The sequence below is a fragment of the Sinocyclocheilus grahami genome, unplaced genomic scaffold (assembly GCF_001515645.1).
Source record: "Sinocyclocheilus grahami isolate Dianchi unplaced genomic scaffold, SAMN03320097.WGS_v1.1 scaffold993.1, whole genome shotgun sequence".
Taxonomy (NCBI): domain Eukaryota; kingdom Metazoa; phylum Chordata; class Actinopteri; order Cypriniformes; family Cyprinidae; genus Sinocyclocheilus; species Sinocyclocheilus grahami.
This window is the reverse complement of record NW_015506172.1, coordinates 317777-343507: the sequence shown is the minus strand read 5'-3', so window position 1 is coordinate 343507 and position 25731 is coordinate 317777. Positions and strand designations below refer to the sequence as shown.

General features: G+C 37.9%; 3 protein-coding genes across 3 annotated transcripts in view; 1 reads left to right on the top strand and 2 right to left on the bottom strand.

The window, feature by feature from the left end:
• The window catches only part of LOC107565315 (ATP-binding cassette sub-family G member 2-like), a 74051-nt gene extending 50459 nt beyond the window's left edge, over window positions 1–23592 (bottom strand). Inside the window, exons 1-3 of the mRNA XM_016250537.1 lie at window positions 23571–23592; window positions 19825–20025; window positions 17207–17266 (exon numbers count right to left, since the gene is read on the bottom strand). Coding sequence (XP_016106023.1) covers window positions 17207–17266; window positions 19825–20018 — 254 coding nt within the window. The 5' untranslated portion in view covers window positions 20019–20025; window positions 23571–23592. The remainder of the gene's footprint in view (window positions 1–17206; window positions 17267–19824; window positions 20026–23570) is intronic.
• Window positions 2710–6948, bottom strand: LOC107565317 (ATP-binding cassette sub-family G member 2-like). Its single transcript, XM_016250539.1, has 4 exons — window positions 6647–6948; window positions 5788–5877; window positions 5462–5535; window positions 2710–3368 (listed from the first exon to the last, which is right to left on the bottom strand). The coding sequence occupies exons 1-4, from the start codon at window positions 6764–6766 to the stop codon at window positions 3218–3220; spliced, it is 435 nt and encodes a 144-aa protein (XP_016106025.1). The 5' UTR covers window positions 6767–6948; the 3' UTR covers window positions 2710–3217.
• LOC107565323 (tripartite motif-containing protein 16-like) overlaps window positions 23004–25731 on the top strand; it is a 10798-nt gene continuing 8070 nt past the window's right edge. The window contains exons 1-3 of the mRNA XM_016250542.1: window positions 23004–24109; window positions 25159–25242; window positions 25460–25693. Coding sequence (XP_016106028.1) covers window positions 23543–24109; window positions 25159–25242; window positions 25460–25693 — 885 coding nt within the window. The 5' untranslated portion in view covers window positions 23004–23542. The remainder of the gene's footprint in view (window positions 24110–25158; window positions 25243–25459; window positions 25694–25731) is intronic.

Genomic DNA, 25731 nt, shown 5'->3' with positions numbered 1-25731 from the left:
TCGGGGTTCAGACACACTCTCTCTGTTTAAATCTAGATTAAAGGCACATCTCTTTGGCCAAGCATTCAAATAATGCATCTCATAATCTTGTACTGCAGTTATATCTGATCAAATGCACATTATTATTCTTTAGTTTGGGTTAAACAAATCAATTTTGCTTGGTTGGAACAGCAGCAACGCTAATTATGTCTCTATTTGTTTCTCTGTTTTTGCCTGCGATTGACATCCAGTGGTAACTAGGATTTACACAAGCTTCAGTCTGGATCCAGAACACCTGAGAAGAGATGATGCAACCCCTCAGAGGACCTCAGATGATGTCAACCCTGAAACAACATACAGAACTACCACATTTTGCTATAAGTTTGATGCATCATATAATAATTGCTGTTAATAGTGTTCATCGTCCGTTTGATTACGTCTTTAATTAATTTTTCCGTACATTTCTGCCATATGTACATTAACATATTGTACATGGAATTAGTGCTCTGCATTTAAACCATCCAAAGTGCACACACACACAGCAGTGAACACACACACCGTGAACACACACCCGGAGCAGTGGGCAGCCATTTAGGGGAGCAGTTGGGGGTTCGGTGCCTTCGGGGTTCGGTGCCTTACTCAAGGACACCTCAGTCGTGGTATTGAAGGTGGGAGAGAGTGCTGTACATTCACTCCCCCCACCTACAATCCCAGTCGGTACGAGACTCGAACCCACAACCTTAGGGTTACGAGGGGTAACCATTTAACCATTAGGCCACAACTTCCCCATTTAAGCTTAATTTGCTGTAAAATTGCTTTGCAAATAATTGTATCATGAAAAGCGCTATACAAATAAACTTGAATTGAATTGAATTCTTTAGGGGCTTTTGCACCAGGGGAACCTTTTCATAGTTCCTAGAACTAATGATGGAAGTTCCCGCTTTTAGGCATGTTCACACCGAAGGAACTAGGAACTAAATTAGCTCCTACTTCAGAGTGGGGTCTAAAACAGTTCCATAGGAACTATCAGTGACGTAAAAGTATGCTGATTGGCCAAACGCATACGAAACACTGGCTACGCAGCATTTTTTAAAAGCAGAGTAAAAATATTTACTCCACGAACATGGGAAAAAACAGTAATAATGGCATTTAGCTACCTGTTGTCTGCAGCATTGTTCTTTTCTCATCCTCGGTGATAACACTGCAAGTTGTCAAAGGAGATTAAATCACATTTTCGTGCTCTTTTATTCACGTAAATTGTGTGTTTACATTCCATTATGAAACCCACAACACTCAACAGAAACAGCTCCGATCATGGCATCCTCCATTCACCGGTTGTTGATGTTTGTAAATACAGAGAATAAAAGATGTCGCTGCCGGCCTCTTCAGAGTTTCTACTGGGAGCTGTTCACGACCTTGGACTTGGACACGGAACTATCGCTATCAATCCCTGCGTTCCATTCGGAAGGGCTCATCCCTATTCCCTAATCCCTTCAAAGGGTTTACCCTCTGGAGTGAGGGCTTTGAAGGGTGTAGGAGACCAAACAAATGTTTCTTGAAGTGCCCTTCTGCGTCATCATCATAATGTGCCCACACAGAGGCGCCGTCATCCTGCGCAAAGGATCATGGGAGCCCGAAGTGTCCATCAGTTGTACCCTTCGAAATCTTTCATTCAGAAAGGCCCTTTGAAGCAGCCAGTTTTGAGCACTTCGGTTTGGAACGACCCTTATGATATAGTGCCCTTCAGAGGGCGATATATCCCGTTTGAAATGCACTGAAAGCCTAAACATAGCACCTAATGGATCTGAGGTGGTCAGGTGATACAGGTCGTAGCTCTCAGAAAACTCCAAGTTCATAAGTTGTAATTACAAGTTCTACAAGGACGCTTTTTACACGGTAATTACGATATGGCGTGAACACACCTTAAGTTCTTAGAACTATGCGGTGCGAAAGTTATTTTTATTGGCATCAATAGTTCCATGAAGAACCTTTAACATCCATGGAACCTTTCACAATTGCACAAAAGGTTCTTTATACTACAAAAATGGTTCTTTGAATGATTAAAATATTCTTCATACTAAGAAAATAAATGGTTACACTTAAAAAATAAAGGGAATTTTTGCAGTGATGCCATAGAGCAGGGGTGTCCAAACTCAGTCCTGGAGGGCCGGTGTCCTGCAGAGTTTAGCTTAAACTTGCCTCAACACACCTGCCGAGACGTTTCAAGCATGCCTAGTATAACCTTGATTAGGTGGTTCAGGTGTGTTTAATTGGGGTTGGAGCTAAACTCTGCAGGATAGTGGCCCTCCAGGACCGAGTTTGGACACCCCTGCCATAGAGGCACCATTTTTAGTTCCCCAAAGAACCTTTCAGTGAACAGTTTTTAAAAGAACCATTTTTTTCTTAGTGTGAAAAACATTTTAATAATCAGAAGAATATTTTCCACTATAAAGAATCTTTTGTGGATTGAATAGGTTCCAATGATGTTACAGATTTTTCATGGAACCATCAATGCCAATAAAGAAGCTTTAGTTTTAAGACTATATTTTAGGAACGGATCAATGAAAGGTTCTTTGGGGAACCCAGAATGGTTCTTCTATGGCATCACTGTGAAAACCCCCAACAAGAACATTCAGCAAACAAAAACAACGAAAAGGTGTCAAACTGAGTGACTACGATGTGTTGTAGACAGACAGGCAGAGCACAGATTTAGTCCTTACCAGAAAGTCTTTAATCCATAACACACTGGCAAACAGAACAGGAGACAAAAACCAACACTAACGAGAATGAGACCGGACAAAGAACACAGAAGGAAGAACTTAAGTACTGATACAAACAGGGTACATTAACAAGACACAGCTGAACTAAACAACTAATCATATCAGTAACTATGACAACCAATGACAAACGGGAAAACCAAAGGAATACAGGAAATGATAAAAATAAGTCCATTAAACAGAAACTAACTGAACATATCCGTAACAGACTCCATATTGCCATATTTTATTAACTACCGTTACTGAGCAAAAAAACAAAACATTAATTTTAAAACAAATCTTTGGTGTGCAAACTACTTGAGAACAATAAGCTTGAGCACAGTCAATTCTTCACGTTCAATTCTGTCTGCAGCATGATTGGATGTATGTTCATGATTTCCTTCAGCATCATGACTGTTAGAGTGGGAAATGGGATTTGGTGGATGCTGTGGAAGTGTGTGAAGAAGACCGTGAGCTTGTATTTAGGTGAATTTCTTGATGAAGCGCAGCTTGAGGTAAGCGATGATGAGGAAGATGAGGGTCATGATTCCCAGAGCCAAATGATTCTGCCACAAACCCCAGGTTGAGTAATCGATGCCCTGTTCGCTCAGAAAGTCCTCACCTGTCGAACAACTGCAATGGGAAAAGATGAGAACATTAGAGTAGTTTTGCATCATTGCTTGCTGGTTTTCTACACTGAAATATCTTGTTGAATGAGCTCATTTTGGCACTAAAATGAGTGATACATGAAAATGCAATGGAGCAGCTGTAGTTTAAATTGATGGAAGGATCCTATTAGCGGTGGAATTTGATTGATGAGCTGTTTTAATTGCGATGCATTAGTGAAGCAGTATTTAAGCAGTCGTTGTGGCTGGAGCGGCAGCCCTCGTGTGAAGACCAGCGACTCAACCTGTGTGACTCCATCGAGCAAAGGCACGGCACACTACACCTCTGTAAGTCTGCTTATTCCACCATTATATCCTCATTCAGTCATGCTTCCTTAGTAAGTCATAAGGGTCAATTTCTCGAAATTGAGATTTACACATCATCTGAAAGCTGAATAAATAAGCTTTCATTGATGTATGGTTTGTTAGGATCGGACAATATTTGGTCGAGATACAACTATTTGAAAATCTGGAATCTGAGGGTGCTAAAAAATCTAAATATTGAGAAAATCGCCTTTAAAGTTGTCCAAATTAAGTTCTTAGCAATGCATATTACTAATCAAACATTAAGTTTTGATATATCTACAGTAGGAAATTTACAAAATATCTTTGTCTTTATTGGCATAAAAGAAAAATTGATCATTTTGACCCATACAATGTATTGTTGGCTATTGCTACAAATATACCCCAGCGACTTAACACTGCTTTTGTGCTCCAGAGTCACATATCAGTGTGTTGCAGGAACATGATTCTTCATGCAGCACTTCTGACAATGCTCTACACTGATAATCTCCCACAAACAACAATGCAAGTGTTCCTTTGCTGCTTCTACATCTTATTTACACAGATTTTCTATATTTGCATATCCATTTCACAAAAATGAAATTGTTGGTTACTAATAGCATTTCATTAGATAACAATGGTTAATGCATAAGCAAAACATTTCTTCCAATATTTATGCATCTCTGTTACTGCTACTTAATAAAAATTCATCAAATGTTTATTGTTCATGTTAGCGCAGGTTCATCAAACAGCATAAACCAAAACAACAATTCATTTTAAAATTGTATTACTAAAGGCCTTTTATTAATCCCTTGCTGTGTGGAGCATTTTTTTATGATGGATGGATGCACTTTTCTGGACTTCAAAATCTCAACACCCATTCACTGCCATTATAAAGCTTGGACGAGCCAGGGCATTTTAATATAACTCCAACTTAATACCCACAGCCTTATCACCCCGCAGCCCAAAACTGGTTGCCCACTGAAGCTAAGCAGGGTTGAGCCTGGTCAGTACCTGGACGGGAGACCTCCTGGGAAAACTAGGTTGCTGTTGGAAGAGGTGTTAGTGAGGCCAGCAGGGGGTGCTCACCCTGCAGTCTGTGTGGGTCCTAACACCCCAGTATAGTGATGGGGACACTATACTGTCAATAAGCACCGTCTTTCGGATGAGCCGTTAAACCGAGGTCCTGACGCTCTGTGGTCATTAAAAATCCCATGGCACTCATCGTAAAGAGTAGGGGTGAAACCCCGGTGTCCTGGCCAAATTCCCTCCACTGGCCCTTGTCAATCATTGCCTCCTAATAATCCCCATCCACTTGATTGACTCAATGATTCTCTCTCCTCTCCACCTGTAGCTGGTGTGTGGTGAGCGCACTGGCGCCGTTGCATCATCCAAGTGGATGCTGCACACTGGTGGTGGTTGAGGAGAGACCCCCCCCCCCCACACACACACATGATTGTAAAGCGCTTTCGGTGTATAGCAATACACAAGAAAGCGCTATATAAATGCATCATTCATTCATTCATTCGTATGGGGGGGGAAAAGGTCATATACACCTAGGATGGCTTGAGGGTGAGTAAATCATGGGGTAATTTTCATTTTAGTGTGAACTATCCCTTTAACAAATGTAAACTTATTGTAAAGTGTTGCCATTTCATTTATTTCAAGCAACACATTTTATTTCATTAACATTTCTTTCATTTCAAGTAAAACATGTTTTTGATTATTTTACTTTCAGTTAACTAATTGTTAACTAGTCTCGTGCAGTTTCATACTCACACTTCTACTAAAGTGCTGCTGATGTTCCTCATGTCACAGAAATTCAGGCCGGTGAACTCATTGATTTCCAAAGCCTGCAAAAACATGCATCATCCACAAATAAACACTTTTTCTGTTCTGCATTTAATAACACACAGCACGCTTAATTCTGATTAAGTATCAAGTTTATTATACTTCACTAAAACCATAAACACTAAACATGAACCGTTACAAATTACAAAATTCAGCTACTTGCTATCTATCAGTTCACTTGTTCAAGAAACTTTGCATTAATTATAAGTGAACTTCAGGAGAAGATCATGCTACAGCAAAACATTCAGACTCACAGCGAGACCATAACGAGGAATACTGAAATACTTCAGCCAGTTCAACCAGTCAGCGACACTGGGGAGATTCACCAGCAGCCCCGAGAAGATCTGAACACATGCACACATAGGAGTAAATATCACACACAAGACTAAACATAAATATCAACATAACATGCATTTTATGAACTGGATCAGCTCAGACATCTCATTTCAAACATCTAGACCCATATAAACCACTACACAATACAACTGTCCTTTATTGCTATAATTACACAATTATTTGCATATATTTATATACAAGTATACATATCAATATACATATTTATTTATATATAAATGCCTATAACAAATTACTTGTATATCTTTATATGCAGTATATATATTCCTAATCAAGTCCAATCAGTATAATCAAACACAGCTGGACTCAAATGAAGGTGTAGAACCATCTCAAGGATGATCAGAAGAAATGGACAGCACCTGAGTTAAATATATGAGTGTCACAGCTCTTTCCGTACCCACTGTATGTTTATATATTTATAATGAATGTAAATATTCACTATTACTTTTTAAACAATTAATGATTTTTATTTTTATTTAAACAATTATCACGATTATTTTCTTGTTTTAATTAAATTATTGCAACTAACTTTGAAAATAACAAAAAAAAAAAACTCTTCACTCTTCAGTTTTCAGTTTATTTCACACTATTCTACATTATGTTGGTTGGGGAGAGATTAAAACTATAACAACCGTTAAACTAATTACATTCATTATTGCAAACAGTCTTAAAACCCCTTAACCATGGTACATTCACAGCCTCATGAGGCAGCTTTATTTGTGCTTGAATGTGTGTGTGTGTGTGTGTGTGTTTCTTTACCATCATAAAGACAAAGCTGATGGTCATGAAGATGTTAGCGATGGCCAACACCGTCTGATCAGCGGAGATGGCCAGAGTCATGGACGTGGCTGTGTACGACACCAGAACGATGGAGAACATGAAGATGAAGAAGGCCTCGACCGTTGACTTCAGACCTGCACAGGAAACACTAACACGTCAGACTGCATGTTTCATATCAGACAATCATGAGCGATGGCAATGTGTGTCTGACCGATCATCCAGTACACCACGCAGCTGAAGATGATGGCCGGGATGGTGCGCAGAGTCAGGACGTCAGACAGGATCTTAGACAAGAAGTACACCGAGACTCTGTAGTATCCGCTGATGTACTCGTGCCTGAGGACACGCCCACCATAACAACATCATCAATCAATCAACATTGTAACTGCACAGAAAACACAACGGGCCAGATTTATGAAATATTCTTAGGAATAAACGTATTCTTAGCTGGTATTTTCTTATTTTCCTACATTTTGCATTCCCAAAAATGTTTGTTAACACAAAACCTGAGAAGAATTTAAACGATTGAAAATAATCTCTAAAAATCATCAATTTTATGTTTTGTTTTCTGTTTTTTTACTTCAGAATCTACTATCAGAATAGTTCGAAACTTGGTAAAGGTTTTGGCACTTGCTATGTGAAAACAAAAAAAAATAATGGACGCGATTCAAAAAGGTTAAATGGTGCTGGAAAAATCACACTTGTACTCCTCTTGGTCAGAAATGATACTGAATAAAATTTGTGCCCAAACGAAATCTTACTGAAAGCTTTTTCTTTTTCTTTTTTTTGTGATATCAACCTCAAATCTGGAGAACTACTTGTTTAGATTTATAGCTTTAATTTTCTCACAGGTTTAGAGTAAAACATCTTTTTGAAAATATATATTTCATAAAAAGAAAAAAAATCGTATTTTTGTTTATTTTTCAAAACGATTAACTTCCAAAAAGTTTTAATTACACTTTTTTTTTTAATGAAATTAGTGGCTCAGATCGGATGCAAAAAAAAGGATTTTGTGATGTCTACAATAAACAATGTATTTCATTGTGCTGTTGTACATTCAGTCCTCACGCAGATGTTCAAGAACCATTAATGAAACCAAACACCATGAAAATCATTCAGTTTTCTTTTAAAGGAAGAACGGCTCTCAATACTTCACGAGCTGAACACCTAGACTCAAAAACCTGGGGTCGATTCCTGCGGCGCAAAGAGATTTACATCTGCCTTGCTGAAAAGACTACAAATCTGAGCCACAAGTTCAGTGCCCCTGGGATGTGAACTGCTTTCAGCAAAAGAAACTTGTCCTGAGCCCAAAGGAGGGAGCGTGCATGCCTATCCAGGGTGCATGACCGCGAACCTCCTTGGTGGTTTAAGTGAGACACCGCCATGTTGCCCATCCTGATGATTACATGACAACCCGTCAGCACCGGAAGGAAATTATCCAAGGCCATGAAGACGGCTCGAAGCTCCAAGCTGTTATGCGTCACAAGAGAAACTCCCCTGTCCAGACACCGCAAGCCAGTCTGCCCTCAAAGACCGTGCCCCAACCAGTCAAGGAGGCATCTATTGTATTCACTTGGCGATGGCAAACTGCACCCATCCTGACCCCCTGCAACAGGAAGCGAGGGTTCCACTACATCGAGAGGCCTCAAAATCAACTGCATGACTCGCTCAGTAGGTGGCGGGTCGACCACGAGGAGCAAACTCCTTTGAGCTTCATCCACCACAGAAACAGCCTCATATGAAACAGCCCTAGGGATAGTACAGGAGAAGGCACTATCGTCGCTCGCACTAAAGCGAGAGCATGGCGGCTGGCAGTGATGGAGATCGATTGCACTTCACCACGAGGAGAAAAAAGGTTGAATTTTCTAGAAAGCACGGACCAGATAAACTGCTTCTAAAGGACAGCACACCCAAGGGGCATTGTCATTATGTCATAGCTACACACTGTTGAGTGAACCTATAAAAGAGAACTTTAAAAGAAAAAAAGAAAATCTAAATAAATCGCATCTAAATAAAACACAAAAAAAAAATATTTTACTTGTTTACCTGCAAGTCATGATACCATTATTACATTTCACTAAAACTAAAATCATTAACAAAGTTACTTGAAATAAATTACAGTACCTGAAATAAAATTAAATTAGGGGTGTAACGAGACATGTATTCGTATTGAACTGTTCGGTACGAGGCTTTCGGTTCGGTACACATTACAAACCGAACGATTCGTTGGACTAATCCTATTACATTTGGAAAATAAAAGAGCTTAAAGTGTGTGAAATATAATTTTCTCAGTGCCACTGCGCTTAGGGCTGCATCGAAAGACGATGATCTTGTATTGGCGATAGCCAGAGATATTATCAAAAACATCAATTATTGGCAATATTAAGAGGATTTGGCATTTCCAATTAATGTAGGCCGGTTAGATTCTTATTTTATTAGGCCTATTATTATTATGAATTTAGTTTTATTATTAAATTAAGATTACAATTAATTTGCCCCCCAATAATTACTACATAACTGATGCGCTGCGAGGATATCGCAACCTGGAGCTTAACACACTCAAAACTGTGGAGATGACCGTGGACTTCAGGAGGAACCCCCTGCACTCCCCCACTCACCATCATGGACAGCACTGTGACTGCAGTGGAGTCATTCAGGTTCCTGGGCACCACAATCTCTCAGGACCTGAAGTGGGACAATCACTATAGGGCCTTTCGCACTGCTTTAGTTCCAGAACTAAATGTACAGTACTAAAGTACTGGGACGATTTTGCGCGAACTATTTCCCAGTACCATTTAAAGGGTTGCATTCACACCGACAGTGTGTACTAAGAAGTGACGTAAGCCGGTCGACAGCGACGTAATTTGTGCGCGGCGTTCAACAACAGAAACAAAGAAGAACAACGTTAACAACAGGAGGATGGAGGACGCTGTGATCGGAGCTGTGTTTTTGTTGTGTGTCGTGGGTTTCACAATAATGGACATGGAAAGTCGACGTATACGTAAAGCGATTGAAAGAACAGAAAGGAGGACTAGAATCTCCAACAATAACCGGCAGTGCTACATTTGCAACAAGTGCCTGCACTTCAGCGTCCGTCCATCTATCGCTGTTCTCCATACTTGCGAAATAAGTTAACACAATGTTTCCAGTATGTCTACACTGCGTTTTAAATCATGGCGGGTGAGGGCGTTTTCGTACGCGTTTGGCCAATCAATGTCGACTTACGTCACGATTAGTACCAGTTGTGCCGGTTAGACACAGAATTTGGTTCTCTTATTTTTATTAAATTTTTTATTTTTTTAATTTTATTTGCACATTGCTTGTGTGGTATCCATTAGCTCGCCTTCATGGTTTAAAACAGAAATATTTCCGACATTGCGACGTAACCAATTACCCCACCCCCCGTATCGAAAACGTACCGAACCGTGACACCACTCTGTCGTATTGAACCGTTACACCCCTAAATAAAATATTATTTATTATTTCAGTTGCCAAGGCAACATTTGCCATTTTCATTTAGTTTAAGTTGCTGGACAAAACTAAGAAACTAAAAATGAAATAAAAACATATTTAAAAAAAATCTAAGTTGACAAAAATACAAATATAAAAACAAATTCAAAATAATTATAAAAACTACTAGTATCTCAATGATACTAAAATAACATTACGTTGTGTGTTGTTAAATTATTAAAATATTACCTCAAAATCTCAGAGGGACTTCAGTTAAACATTTCAGCTCAAAGACTGATAGAAACATATGTGAATGCCTGATGTAGACGGTGGTGCTGACCTGAGCGAATGAGGTCTGTGGGTTCAGCATGAGGTTCTTGAAGGTTCTCCTGAGGACCCAGTTGAACTGGTGGCAGAAGGACGTGCTGTAGGTGATGGTTCTGGATTTGGGTCGTGTGCTGTAGTCCTGTCCCTGAACGATTCGCTCCAGCTCGCTTTTGGTTTGTTTGTAGCTGGAGCTGTTCTTGTATTCTTCCACCAAACGGTCCTCGATGCCCTTCAGAGACGAACTCAGCTGCTCCTCGTCCAGTTCTGACACACGCAAACACATTTATAATCAGTCACACAAACACAAACCACTAACATACTCATCTCAGTCAGTGATGATATCATTAACTAATAACATTCCTATTAAAGCTGAACTAAATTCTGAATGTTAGATGACCATTATGTAACTTCTAAATAGATTTAACTCATTTTAAAGCTGAAATAATTCCAACTATTAGTTTCAGTCATAGATGTTAACTAAAATGAGAACTAAAACGGAAAAAAAAGCCCTAAAACTAAAAATTAAAAAATTTACAGGTCTTTTAAATTTTAAAATGTCATGACTATATTTAGTCACAATTACCATGACTGGAGTTATGCCCATGAAATAATTGATAAATATTTAATTTGTATGGATATAAACCCACCAATGTAACATAAACATAATAATAAAAATAATTTAAAAAATGAAAATAAAAAATAATAATAAAAATAATGTTAAAATATAAAATTACAGTTTATCTTAAAAAATAATGATGATAATAACTTATTAAAAATACAAAAACACTCATAAAATAATTAAAATAAAATAATAATAAAAATAAAATACATTTTAAAATGAAAATTAATATAATGAATTATAATTAAAAAATAAAATAAAAAATCAGGCAGTTGTTGAGCAAAGATAGCTGCAAATTGGCCTTTATATTGAGAAAACAATCACATAGAAAAGAAACTGCTGTACCCTCACTGTTGTTTAACTTGTTGAGAGCGACGGCGGTGGATTCTCCATTGATGACATCCAGGAAGAAATCAGCAGGATTGTTATGAGGTTCACAGGTGTATCCTGATACACACACACACACACACACACATCAGTATCAGGACGTGAGGGTCTGTTCATGTGTGTATATGTTTTCATACCGATCTGACTGAAGTAGTCCAGGGCGTCTTGAGCCAGGCCGTGATACACCATCCTTCCTCCCACCAGCAGCGTGAGGCTGTCGAACAGCCGGTAGATGGAGTACCGCGGCTGATGGATGGACAGGATGATGGTGCGACCGCTGTTCGCCATTCTGAACAAACACACAGGTTAAACACATGGGACAGTTAAAACAGCACTGTGGTTAAATGTCACAACAATGTCAGAGTCATATTTCATCCCAAAAGCTTTTTTTCATTATTTATAAAATAAAAAAAAATAAAAAATACAAATAGTAATTTTGTTTAGAAAATAAAAATGATACATTTAACAACACATTTATATAAAGGTATTATCAAATTTATAAATCGAATGTATGAATAATTGATATAAATAAATGTTTATATAAATACATATAAGTACGTATATAAATATAATTATATATATATTTTTAGGATTTGCCCCAATGTGATACTTTCATTATTGAACAAAATAATACAGCGTGTTTCAGAAAGGCGGGGCATAGAGGAGAAACAATAATGTACAGTATGTGGAAAATAATGTGTTTTTTGAACCTTAAACCGCATAAACACATTTCATTACACCAAATAATGTCAAACATCATATGACCCCTTTAAATAACATGTATTGTAAAATACATTATTATATATATTATAATACATATTTTAATAATTTATCGTTGGATTTCTCAGTTTGCTACAGTTTGGTTTGCTTTTTGTGTATAACCTTTGTCTGCTCTTGGACATTTATTGTGGATTACCCTTTAAATAAATATTGTGTGTGGATCCTCATCCTTCGAGTCTCGGAGCAGTTCATTACAATATACTACATATGTATATATTTTAGGATATTTTCATTATTTAACAAATAATATATATTAGAAATAATACATATTATAAAATATGATATACGTATATTATACATATTATATTTTACATTTATAAATAAACTGTATATAAAATATAAATAAAATATAGTTTCCCCCACTCTGATATTTTCATTATCTGGCACAAAAATTCAACAAAATAATATATATTTATTAGTATATTTATCAAATCACAAAGAAATTTGTGAGGAGCAGCAGCACATTACTAACTATCATATAATTTTGTAAAAATAAAGGTAGCTGAAAAAATATAAATCATAATACAGAATAAGTTAGGGCTGTGCATATAATTTAAACATTAACGTTAAATTATAGTTGTTTTACATTCAGACATTTTTCTCTATTGTGATATTTTCATTAAATCATTTAATTTCGTTGAACCAGCATCTTAAAGGCTGTAAAAAAAAATAATTTAATCCTTTCCGTAATACAAAAAATATTTTTAATAACTATTTTAATCTTATTTTTAAACTATCATACACCTTTATGTAATTTTAAATGAACGTGTCTTTCTTGTGGTTTAGGTGTGGAATATGACCGGTTTTGTATAAACGCACCTCTTGAGCAGCATGAGGACAGAGTTGGCTGTACTGGCGTCCAGGCCGGTGGTCGGTTCGTCCAGGAAAAGCACCGGCGGATCAATGATCAGCTCCATGCCGATGTTTGTCCTCTTCCTCTCTCCACCCGAAACACCACGAATCAGCTGCGTGCCCACCTGTGAAACCAGCCAATCAGAGCAGCCGTCAATTCAAGTCCCGCCCTCTTAACCCAATAATGACAATACAATGACTACAATACTGACTTAATCAAATTCATCATGATTCCCATTAGTAGATCACACAGATCAAATTAACCATACGCAGATCACACCCTTTTATAGGGGCTCTGTAGCACACACAGTTTCACCTACAGTCACCTAAATTCATACACCTACAGTGCGTTCCAAACGGGATATATCGCCCTCCGAAGGGCACTTCGGAGTGAAAACCATCATATTGAAGGGTCGTTCCAACTGAAGTGCTCAAAACTGGCCGCTTCAAAGAGCCCTTCAGAATGAAGGATTTCGAAGGGTACAACTGATGGACACTTCGGGCTCCCATGATCCTTTGCGCAGGATGACGGCGCCTCCGTGTGGGCACGTGATGATGATGATGCAGAGGGGCACTTCAAGAAACAGTTGTTTGGTCCCCTACACCCTTCAACCCTTCGAAGCTCTCACTCCAGAGGGTAAACCCCTCGAAGGGATTAGGGCATAGGGATGAGCCCTTCCGAATGGAATGCAGGGATATAGATCTCATCAGCCAAATGACTTTAATGCTGACAGTCAATGCTCCGCCCAACAGGAAGTCGGCCATGTTGGATTGTTTGAAAAATGCATTCAGTGCAATTTGATGTACTTGTCCTAGAGTTTTCATCCGATCACCACCAAACTTGGTCAACATGATCTCACGACACGGAGGATGCTAAATTGCAAAGGCATTTTTGATATCTCGAATGGCTTGGCCGTGGTGAGGTTATGAATTTATGGCGAAAAAGGGAAACAGGAAGCGTGTTATAACGTCAGCATGCATTGTCTGATTTGCATTTTCAAAAAGCTTTGATATCATCATCTTATTTTTACTCGATTTGCTTCAAACGTCGCCAGAATAATGTCAAGACACAGCAGATAAAAATCACAGCACGATACATTTTTTCATATTAGTCGATATTGATAATTATCATGATAAATTTAGAATCTTTATGTTGTTTCGTTCTGCTTTTGCTGCATAAACATTATATATCAAATATTTATCAATCTCTTGTTATTGTTTTATCAAGGAGAATTATATTGCAATAATTATCGTTATCGTTTTATCCCCCAGCCCTACTGCGAAGGGATTCTTGATATCTTAAATACTGTTGCCATGAAACGCGACACACACATCAGTATTAATGATAGTTAGACACTGGAAAAACTTAGAAATGGGCATGGAGCAGGTGCTCTATAGCGCCACCTTTTGATCTATTGCTCTCATCAAGCCAGAAAATGTTCTACGACCAACAGGATGTCAGCTATTTTGGTTTGTGGATGTGCATTATTGCATATTCCTCCTAGGAGAATCATATAATTCACACCAAATTTTGTCAACATGATGCCAAAATATTGAAGGTGCTAAATTGCGAACGTTTTTTGGATTTCTTGAATGGTGTTGCCATGGCAATTTATTAAAATAATGGTAAAAAAAAAAAGAAAATCGTAATTTTTTTTTAAAGTGCATTGTTCAAACACCTCAAAACATTTTACATATTTAGAAGTCGTCATTCTGAGGAAACAAGCTTAGTTTAATGAATTTCCAATGATCAGGAAGCTGACAGCAAATTAAAAACTTCAGACATTTCAACTGACAGAAGGAGGCTGTAATACTAAGGTTGTCCAATAGATGAAATAATTTAGGCCTAATCCTTTTTCTTCTCACTTTCCATCAGTTAGAATGACAAATAAATGAATAGAATCAGATTATATATACTGTACCTTAAATATAGTTTTATAAATCTAGCGTCAGCGTCAGTTCTGGCGGGTCACGTTAGTCAAGCTTGCATCAGCTGACTCTCAGCTGATCCAAGTCTACCTATAGGGATGCGACACTTATCACAGAACTCATGTATAAGGTCCTTCAGTATTATCACCAGCTTCTTTATCCATGCTAGGCTGCATGGATGCGCAGGGAGTTCTTGCCCAAAACAGAACCATACCCTGCCAATCCAAACTGTATGCTAATTGTCAGTCATCCTTGACGATAGTGGTCCTGACAGAATTATATATATTTTACAAATGCTTATAGATCATTAAACTCATTTTAAAAAAGGTAAAGATAATACAATTTTTATATATCCTTCCCTTTCTGTGTGTGTTTGTTTTACACTCTTGCTGTTCAAGATGAACCCTTTCATTGCTGTAGCTCAGCAACCAGACTGCTAGAGGGTTAAATGCATGTGTTTTCCTGATGCCACCGGGGCTTGGGCCCGTCATAGCTGCCTGCAGATTTTTTCCCCATTTGTTTTTATTTAGCTACACTTTTGGGGACGAAAAAAAACACTCAAAAAGTATTCACACAGTAGCTACATCTAAACTAAAAATGAGACTAGATAGTCTTTATTGATTTCCCAGAGTTTCTTAGAATGCTATTTTTTGGGTATAATTACTAATCATTTCATAAAAAAACAACAACAGTGGACTGTTGTTAGCTGGAGTTGATTATGATGTAGATGTAGTCAGTCAGATGAAGGTGTGTTTGGTTTGTTACCCGTGAATCGGCCACTTTGCTCAATCCCAGCTCCTGAATGAGTCTCTCAATCTTCTCATCTTTTTCTCGCTGACGGATCGACTTCGGGAGCCGTAAAGCCGCTGAGAAACGCAGATTCTCGCGAACGGTCAGCGTACCCATGACCACGTCATCCTGCAAAAACAGAAAACACACAGTCCAGCTCTTTTAATCTTAGTCAGCAATCCCACAATTCCCTTTGTCGTAATATGTATTTGACAGAATAACGAGTTTATCTTTCTGTTTTAACCGCTGAAGTTTTTAGAGTCAAATGTGACGTCTAATGTGTAAGTTCAACGTTTGTGCTCCAGACGTGAGGAGAATGTGCTGCTGCTTCACTAAGTGATCAGAAGAAATTAAATGTAGTAAATGAGTGTTTGTGTGGTTTATACCTAAGTGTGAGTTGAGATGTAGACTGCATCTGTAAACTCCCAAAACATAAATCAGTTTGTTTTCACATTACTCAATACGTTGTGTTTTGTGTAAAAAAAAAAATATATATATATATATATTTTAATATATATAAATTAAATTATATATATAATTTCCAATTCATTTATTATTATTTTATAGTCTAAATGTATAAAATAAAATATATCAATGAATAATAATTATTGTGTATTAAAAGTAAAAAAATACATTTATTTTAAATGACTAAAATTCATTCAAATTACTTCATGTGTGCATTTCTGAAAGTAAAATCAATAAAGTACCATTTGAAAAGTACATTGTTATAATATTTATGGATTTTATGCTCTTTTATAAATAAGAATAATTTTTTTTTTTAAATATTAAAAATAAAATATTTAAAAACTTGTATAATTTGGCGGCACAGATAGCCTTGTGGGCATTCCGAGTTCGAATCCCCCCCCCCCACACTCTCTCCCACTTTGCTTCCCATCAGTTCAACACTGTCCTATCGTAATAAATAGTGTATTTTGCACCGAGTAAATGTGTTTGATCATGAAAAAAAAACCTGTGCAAAAGGCAGGCTTCATTTTCTTTAAGTGACATACGATTTCTTAATATTTTGATCTTGGAGCATACACGTCTCCCCTATTTCACACCCATCTCCCCCCCCCCTCCAGTTTTGTTATTTCTTCTGGGAAACTCCCACAATTTGTGTGGCCCAAACCTTGTTATATGAATAATCGCATCAGTATATTGTTCCAAAGTTATCCAGTTGCTAGATCTCGTATGGAACTCTTCCTACTCACACAATCGACACATCATTCAAATTTCAACCCATTTGTAACCTCAATCTGGCAACCCTCAACCCAGTTGCACTGTTGATATCGGCACAGGTAGTGGATGTGGAGAGTTGAATCAAGCATCACTGATAGAGAAGTCTCGGGCAGTGCTTATATCTTATATTTTGTAAAGTAATAATGTGTGTTATGTTCCGCTCTTACGATGATTTCCCGCTCCCGGTGGGTCCTAATATGGCGTTCAGTCCCGGCCTCATGACACCACTAGAGAAAATAACACAGCATTATCATCACATAATTATAATCACCATGTTTTCTTTACCATCACATGGTCACATAAAACAAAATAAAGCCAAACACACAGGATTCTGACTGGATGAGCCTCATTCCTTTTGCAAGACATTTTTCTTTTGCGTGACTTCAGGGCAAAACAACAGCAGCAACAAATGCCGTCTGACCATATCAAGTGCTCACGTGTGACACATTTACCTAACATACTAATGCAAGGTGACATAATTCATATTCATGAGATGCAGGGCCGATCATTGGAGCTCAGACTCATTTCATGAGTTCAGACGAGGAAATAAACCTCCGCAGTCACGCACACTTACACAAGCAGCTGAGCTTAATGATCAAACTCACCCGACAACCTCAGATGAAGAGCATGCTAGAATTAAAATAATCTAAATCTTATCTAAAATTATTTTAAACAACATTACAAAAATATATAAAATTTAGTTTATTATATTAGATTTAAATATGTATTATATTAATACAATTTAATATTTTTATAAATATTAAATATTTATTAGTAATTAATTATAAATATTTTAATATTATATTATTTAATTATGATCACAGCCATGGCCTTACAAAATATTTAAATATGTACTTAAAAAAAATGAATATTTGCTAAATAAAGCAAAAAAAAAAAAAAGGTCATTCTCATCAGGGTTATTATAGTTACGAAAACTAAAATGATAAAAAAAAAAACTCAAACTTTTTTTTTTCAGCTAGATGCAAAGGCAACATTTTCATTTAGTTTAACTTCACGTACTAAAACAGCGAAAACTGAAATAAAAATGAATAAAAACTAGGTAGACATATTTACATAGTTGACAAAAACACAACAAAATCACGAAAACTTTAACTAAAATTAAAATGAAAACTAAAAAATTAAAACCGAATTCAAAATATTAATAAAAACTAGGGATGCACTGATACGGTTTAAAACCCTCAAATGTCTGATTTAGGCATGTGTGCATGTGTTCTGCAGAGACTTTTAATGAATATGTAATGTAATCAGGTTATGAAAGTGTAAACATGCACATGTGTGTGCGTGCTCATTGCTGAGGGTGTGTGTGTGCGCTTGTATAATAATGCATTAGCATGCATGTAACGCTGAAGCACGTACAAACATATTTTGGAGGCAGGTCACAAGAGTTCACTGAAACATCTCCATTCTTCCTTCCTTCAATTCAGAGAAGTCCTCCCTGCTGGTTTCCACAATCACACAAGCACACACATTACCCCGCATCACGTCCACATTAATGCTCCCAGACCTACAACCTCACAAATATCACCTCTGTTTCTTATTTTACAGCAAATAATAAACATGAGCTTCATGCAAAGGCTAAATATGTGACTGTTCCTCTCGACTCCATGTTTTAAGCAGGTAGAGAAGATGAAAGTCGAGGCAGAAAACAAGTCTGAACATGAGATCTGATGCAGTCCTGCTGGTCAGCGGACGAACACAAAAATAATCAAGCAATAAGCCCGTGAAGCCGTGGTTTACAGTGAATTTATAACAGCTGAGGGGCGTTGTTAGGCTAAAACCTCCTTAGCTGTTACTTTGTAGTAATTTACAACAGCTTCGAACGTGGCTCAGCCAATCAGAATCAAGGACCGGAACTCTCCGTTTTATAAACTACATCTTTTAAAGGAGCATGTGAAATCAAATTCATAATAAACCCGATTCTATGACAGCTACATTAATAATTACAGTCAAACAGCTAAATGCAGGAAACAGAGGAAGTCAGATAAACCCGCAAAAGTCCTTTATAGAAAAAAGCATGAGTATTACTATAAAAACGTAAGAAAACAAATACATACAAAACAAAAACGTGCAAAAACAAGTTGTTTTAGTATCATTGAGATACTACAGATATTAGAGTTTTTATTAACATTTATATTAGTACTATATAATATTTAGGTTTTTTTTATATTCTCAGTTTTTTACCCTGTTAATATTAATTTTAGTTTACGTTTTAGGAATTTTTTTGTGCTTTTGTCTTTTTTTTTAATATGGTATAAAATTTTTATTCATATTTGTAATATTTAATAATATACAAAAACAAATTACACTTTATTAAAACTTAGTTTTTATTCATTTTTTAATATCGTTTTTACTTTTAGATTTTCTGTGCATTTTAATTTTAGTTAAAGTTTTAGTCATTTTAATCTTTTTTTTAATGTGTCTATTAATTTTATTTTAGTTTGAGGTATTTTAGTACATCAAGTTAAACTAAATGAAAATTAGAAACTAGCTGAAATAATGTTTCTCTTCTTTTTATATTTTGTTTTTTTATTTTCATTTCATTTTATTTTAAGTAATGAAAAGTTTTTGTTTTTGTCAACTATAATAACCCTGAAAAATACATTAAAAAAATACCTACAAACACCTGTACCACAGTAACACCACAGTACTTTTATACTAAGGTGCTTTAAAAAAAAATCATGGTACACAAATGCCTGACTATTTAAAACCCCGAAGCATGAGTATTGTGATCAAACAGCATCAGATTTGACAGCACTAGACTCACTTGAGCTCGACGAGGATGTTCTTCTGCGTCAGCTTCCTCTTGCACAGGAAGCCGCTCTTCATCTTCACGCTGTAGTTGATGCTGTGGAAGCTCACGGTCGCTCCTCGTCTGGGCGATGAGAAGGACATTCTGGTGGACACCGGTGTCCTGGACTCATCTCTGACTCCGGTCAGCTGAACAGCCGTGTCTGCCATCACAACCCTGAGGAACATGACATGAACTCACTCAATCATTACAGCAGGACACACAAAGTCAGGTTCATCTGGAAGTTTTGACTTAATAAACCAAGTTTCAGTCTGACTGCAGAATCTCAATGCACCTGATCAACTCAATCAAGTTTTTCTGATTATGATGAAGTATCAAACACGAACCGCTTCTAAACAAGTAAAAACTTTGTTGAAAAAATACTATAGTAAAGTACTTGAATTAATTTGTTATTTGTTGCTATGGTAACTGTTGAAAAAAACAGCATATGCTGGTTAGGTATGTTTTGACGCTGGGATGCTGGTTTAAGCTGGTCCTTTGCTGGTTTAAGCTGGTCATGTGCTGGTTTAAGCTGGTCATGTGCTGGTTTAAGCTGGTCATGTGCTGGTTTAAGCTGGTCATGTGCTGGTTTAAGCTGGTCATGTGCTGGTTTAAGCTGGTCATGTGCTGGTTTAAGCTGGTCATGTGCTGGTTTAAGCTGGTCATGTGCTGGTTTAAGCTGGTCATGTGCTGGTTTAAGCTGGTCATGTGCTGGTTTAAGCTGGTCATGTGCTGGTTTAAGCTGGTCATGTGCTGGTTTAAGCTGGTCATGTGCTGGTTTAAGCTGGTCATGTGCTGGTTTAAGCTGGTCATGTGCTGGTTTAAGCTGGTCATGTGCTGGTTTAAGCTGGTCATGTGCTGGTTTAAGCTGGTCATGTGCTGGTTTAAGCTGGTCATGTGCTGGTTTAAGCTGGTCATGTGCTGGTTTAAGCTGGTCATGTGCTGGTTTAAGCTGGTCATGTGCTGGTTTAAGCTGGTCATGTGCTGGTTTAAGCTGGTCATGTGCTGGTTTAAGCTGGTCATGTGCTGGTTTAAGCTGGTCATGTGCTGGTTTAAGCTGGTCATGTGCTGGTTTAAGCTGGTCATGTGCTGGTTTAAGCTGGTCATGTGCTGGTTTAAGCTGGTCATGTGCTGGTTTAAGCTGGTCATGTGCTGGTTTAAGCTGGTCATGTGCTGGTTTAAGCTGGTCATGTGCTGGTTTAAGCTGGTCATGTGCTGGTTTAAGCTGGTCATGTGCTGGTTTAAGCTGGTCATGTGCTGGTTTAAGCTGGTCATGTGCTGGTTTAAGCTGGTCATGTGCTGGTTTAAGCTGGTCATGTGCTGGTTTAAGCTGGTCATGTGCTGGTTTAAGCTGGTCATGTGCTGGTTTAAGCTGGTCATGTGCTGGTTTAAGCTGGTCATGTGCTGGTTTAAGCTGGTCATGTGCTGGTTTAAGCTGGTCATGTGCTGGTTTAAGCTGGTCATGTGCTGGTTTAAGCTGGTCATGTGCTGGTTTAAGCTGGTCATGTGCTGGTTTAAGCTGGTCATGTGCTGGTTTAAGCTGGTCATGTGCTGGTTTAAGCTGGTCATGTGCTGGTTTAAGCTGGTCATGTGCTGGTTTAAGCTGGTCATGTGCTGGTTTAAGCTGGTCATGTGCTGGCAAAGGACCAGCTTAAACCAGCATCCCAGCGTCAAAACATACCTAATCAGCATATGCTGGTTTTTTTCAACAGGGAATATAACAACTATAGCAATATAAACAAATGACTTTACTCAATACTGTACTCAGTTTTCTACAACTATACTACAACACACTACAGTTTACAGTAGCAAAAACTAAAGTATGATACAGTATTTATTACAGTTTAATATACTCTACTATCGTATGGTTCAAAAACACTATACTATACTATAAATCACTATGGTATTTTTTCATTAATGTGCAGAATCGCTAGAAAAACCCTACGGCTTTCAATATTTTGCAGCGAAAAATAACTAAATATAATATTGAACAAGACTATCGATCTTGCTTTGATCAGAAAATTGGGTAAATCGCGATTAATCGACGAGATTGTAATTTATAGTAAATACTATAGTGTTTTTGAGCCATACTATAGTAGAGTGTATTATACTGTATATATGATAGTATTTACGACACTTTGATTATGCATGCTACAGCATACTGTAGTGAACTGATAAACTGTAATAAATACTGTATCATACTTTAGTTTTTGCTACAGTAAACTGTAGTGTGTTGTAGTATAATATACCCTGTAGTTGTAGAAAACTTAGTACAGGGTAAAGTAATTTACTTGTATTACTATAGTTGTTATATTATCACAGCAACTATAGAATTACTACAGCAAATGAATTCAAGTATTTTACTATAGTATGGTTCAGAAACACTACAGTATTTTTTTCATGTGGTGCACGCCTGATTGAGAGAAGCTGTATTTACACTCACCTAAAGCAGAGGCGATCTGCAGTGTGTGCGTGTCTGTGGGTGTTATACAAGTGTGTGTGTGTGTGTGTGCGCGTGAGTGAGTGAGTGAGTGAGTGAGTGTGTGTGTGTGTGTGTGTGTGTGTGAATGAGGAATGAGGTGCGTCTCACGTGTTACAATAACCAGAGTCACTGGAAAGCCTTTGCACTTCAGCGTTTATACATGTTAACATCAAAGTATCATGGAATTGCCATCACTGTACCACTAGATTTTAGGGAGCTGATATGATGTCCCTTCATGATAAAGATTTTAAAATATCTGTAAAAAAATTCAACAAGAATTTCATGATGAATACGGTGAATTTCTATTATCGATTAGCCTATATAGTCTTCAAATGCCATTAAAATAACTGAGTCATCATTTGGATTTATTCATAAAAGATGACAAATACAAATACATGTTTCATAAGAATATTTTCCCAAGTTTTCGCAACAAAGTCTTAGACAGGCAATTCTGATGTTGGGAAAATCTTTATGTTGGACAAAAAAGTTGTTCTTTTGTCAACTAGCCTACCCTCCCCCCTTTATATTAAAACTGATCTTAAAACATTAAAATAATTCCAGTGATGTTGATCAGAGAAATTACATGAACCAAAGAATAAACCATGCCATTTCTTAAACAGAACATATGCAAAACTTATGAAACAAAAAGTATTAAATTATGAAACAGCCCGTATTACAGCGCTTCCTGCTGTTTTATTGTCTGTCTTGACAAGTTACACAAGCTTCTGTTTGACAAATGCACAGCACCTGGGCTCACATATATAACACACTCACTGGAGGTGAATACAGAGGGGGGGGGACAATAAAACCTGTGGAAAAACAACCGTTTAAGATGTACAATGTCCATCTCACTTTTCTTCTCTATGCAATTACAAAGCAATGGCTTTTATAAAAGGAAAAGAGACTTGAAACCACATGGATGGTACAAAGTCTCTCCTTTGTACTCCTACTTATATACAAATTAATTTTAATAAGCTGGTTAATCTGATATTATTTTGCTAAACACGCAAGAGACAGCGCCCTGGCAAGCAACTGTGTGTCTCTCTGGGTTTAGGTTTCACATTAGAGCAAGCTTCTGTTCTGTCTCTTTATCTGTGGCCACACACACACACACACATAAGAGAGTCCCGCCCACAAACACGCACGAGAAAAAGAAAGAAACGAAACTAAACTGTTTGTAGAATCCCTTTAACACCGAGCTCCTTGCTCTCCATGCAAATGGCAGATGAACAGGACTCACGCGTGTGCTCGGTTTGCCTCCAGGACCTGCAGGAAAACAGCTGCCCTCGGTGTAAACAGAATTCCTCATGTGAGACAGATCCAGAAGAATATGAGGCTCCAGCTGCAGATCCAGAAGAATATGAGGCTCCAGCTGCAGATCTGGATGATTCCAATGCTTCTGCATCAGATCCAGACAGATCTGTTGCTTGTGTTGCAGAGGCACTGGAGAGGACAGGCCTTCAGACAGAGCAAGCTGAGGACGTGGAGTGTGACTCTTGCAGTGATAGAAAAGAGAAAGCCATCAAAACATGTCTGGTGTGTTTGGCGTCTTACTGTGAAACTCACCTCAGGTTGCACAATGAACTGAATGTGGGGAAAGCACACTTACTGGTGGACGTCACTGGAGAACTCCAAAAAAAGACGTGTCCCCAACATCATAAGCTCCTGGAGGTTTACTGCCGCACTGAGCGCCAGTGTATCTGCTGCCTCTGCATGCTGGACACCAACCACAGAGGACATGACATGGTCTCGGCTGCTACAGAACGAGCAGAGAAACAGGTAAAGGTGGGGTAGGGTCGGTTTGAGTCCAAAGTAGTACAAGTTTTTAATATGCAATGCATAAACAAGCCATTTTTAACTGGTTGGGTGAATATGTTTGAGAATAGCCAGTTGCAGTTTGGTTAGCAAATGGGATTTTGATGAGGGACTGTTGGTGTGGACTTGGTTCCACAACTACAGAGTAGATGTTGCTCAAATAAGACTTTGTAAACTCTTCAGAACAAAGACACAATGATTCAAATCAAGGAAAGACGATGACAATAAGGCTGATGATACACGGGGCAACTTTTTGAGCAATGTTGCCACCAACGGGCAACCAGATGAGACTCAGGGCCCACGACCGATCTAAAGTATCCAGATAAAACATTTGTTATCCATTCTCAATGTGAAAGTGCCCAAGCAACAATGCTCAAAAAAAGTTGCCCAACAAAATTGCTCAAAATGTTGACCCATGTATCATCAGCCTAAGAGAGACAATTGTTATTTTTGGCAATACACGTTTGAAAGTTAGTCGATTAACTGGTTGGGTGAATATGTTTGGAGAACAGCCAGTTGCAGTTTGGTTCATAATCAGGAATTTGGTGAGAGATTGATGTTGTGGACTTGGTTCCACTACTATAAAGCAGATGTTGCTCAAAAAAGACTTTGTTTTTAATCATTAAGTCTTTGTTCAGAAGAGTTTACAGAGTTTTTTGACCGTATGCTTGAAAGTCTGTCGATAAACTGGTTGGGTTAATTTGTTTGGGAATAGCTAGTTGCAGTCTGGTTCATAAGCAGGATTGTCTTTATAGACTTGGTTCTACAACTATGCTGGATGTTGCTCGAAAAAAAGACTTTGTAAGCTCCTCTGAAAAAAGACACACTAATTAGGAGTCAATGAGAATAAGACATACCTATTTCAAGTTGCCAGAACAATCACCAGCATAACAGGTTATGACACCTTAAAATGCAGATGGTGTCCTTGTTATACTGAAGTAGTTCTCAGTCACAACAGTGATGCTAAATGTAAAAGACTGATGTCTTAAATGACATTGTCCACTGATTCCCAGAGGCAGCTGGAAAAGTCCAAGCAGATGGTTACGGATCGAGACACTGAGCTGAAGGAAACCCAAAAGGCATCATGTTGCATCAGGGTAAGTTTGTGCCTGAAATAATTTTCTGAACACTTTCTCCTATCCCAAACGAATAGGGATAAACATTGGTTGACTTCCCAAAGTCAAGTTGAATCATGAACAATAGGAGATGGGAGAGGGGCAGTTTGGAAACCATCGTTCCATTTGGTGCCATTAGTGGTGCAGAAAATGAACACACATCACCCAAAATAAGAAAGAGAAATGTTTCCACTAACAGAACCTGACTCAAGCCACAGAGGAAGAAGGTGACCGGATCTTCACCGAACTGCTCAGCTTTATACGGAGAAGCCACACAGAGATAATTACGCTGGTCCAAAGTCAGATGACCACGGAGTTGAACCGGATTCAGGGACATTCACAAGATCTGGAACAAGAGATCTCAAAGTTGAAGAGAAAGCAGTCCGAGGTGGAGCAGCTTTCACATACTGATGATCACATCTATTTCCTCCAGGTAAAAGCACCACCAGAACTGAAAACACACCAAGACAC

Coding starts and splice junctions, on each gene's coding strand:
- LOC107565317 (XM_016250539.1), bottom strand. CDS start 6,766: ATGTTCTCCATCGTTCTGGTGTCGTACACAGCCACGTCCATGACTCTG. Junction 5,536..5,787: donor TTCCTCGTTATGGTCTCGCT/GTGAGTCTGAAT, acceptor ATGTTTTTGCAG/GCTTTGGAAATCAATGAGTT. Junction 3,369..5,461: donor AGCAGCACTTTAGTAGAAGT/GTGAGTATGAAA, acceptor TTCCCATTGCAG/TTGTTCGACAGGTGAGGACT.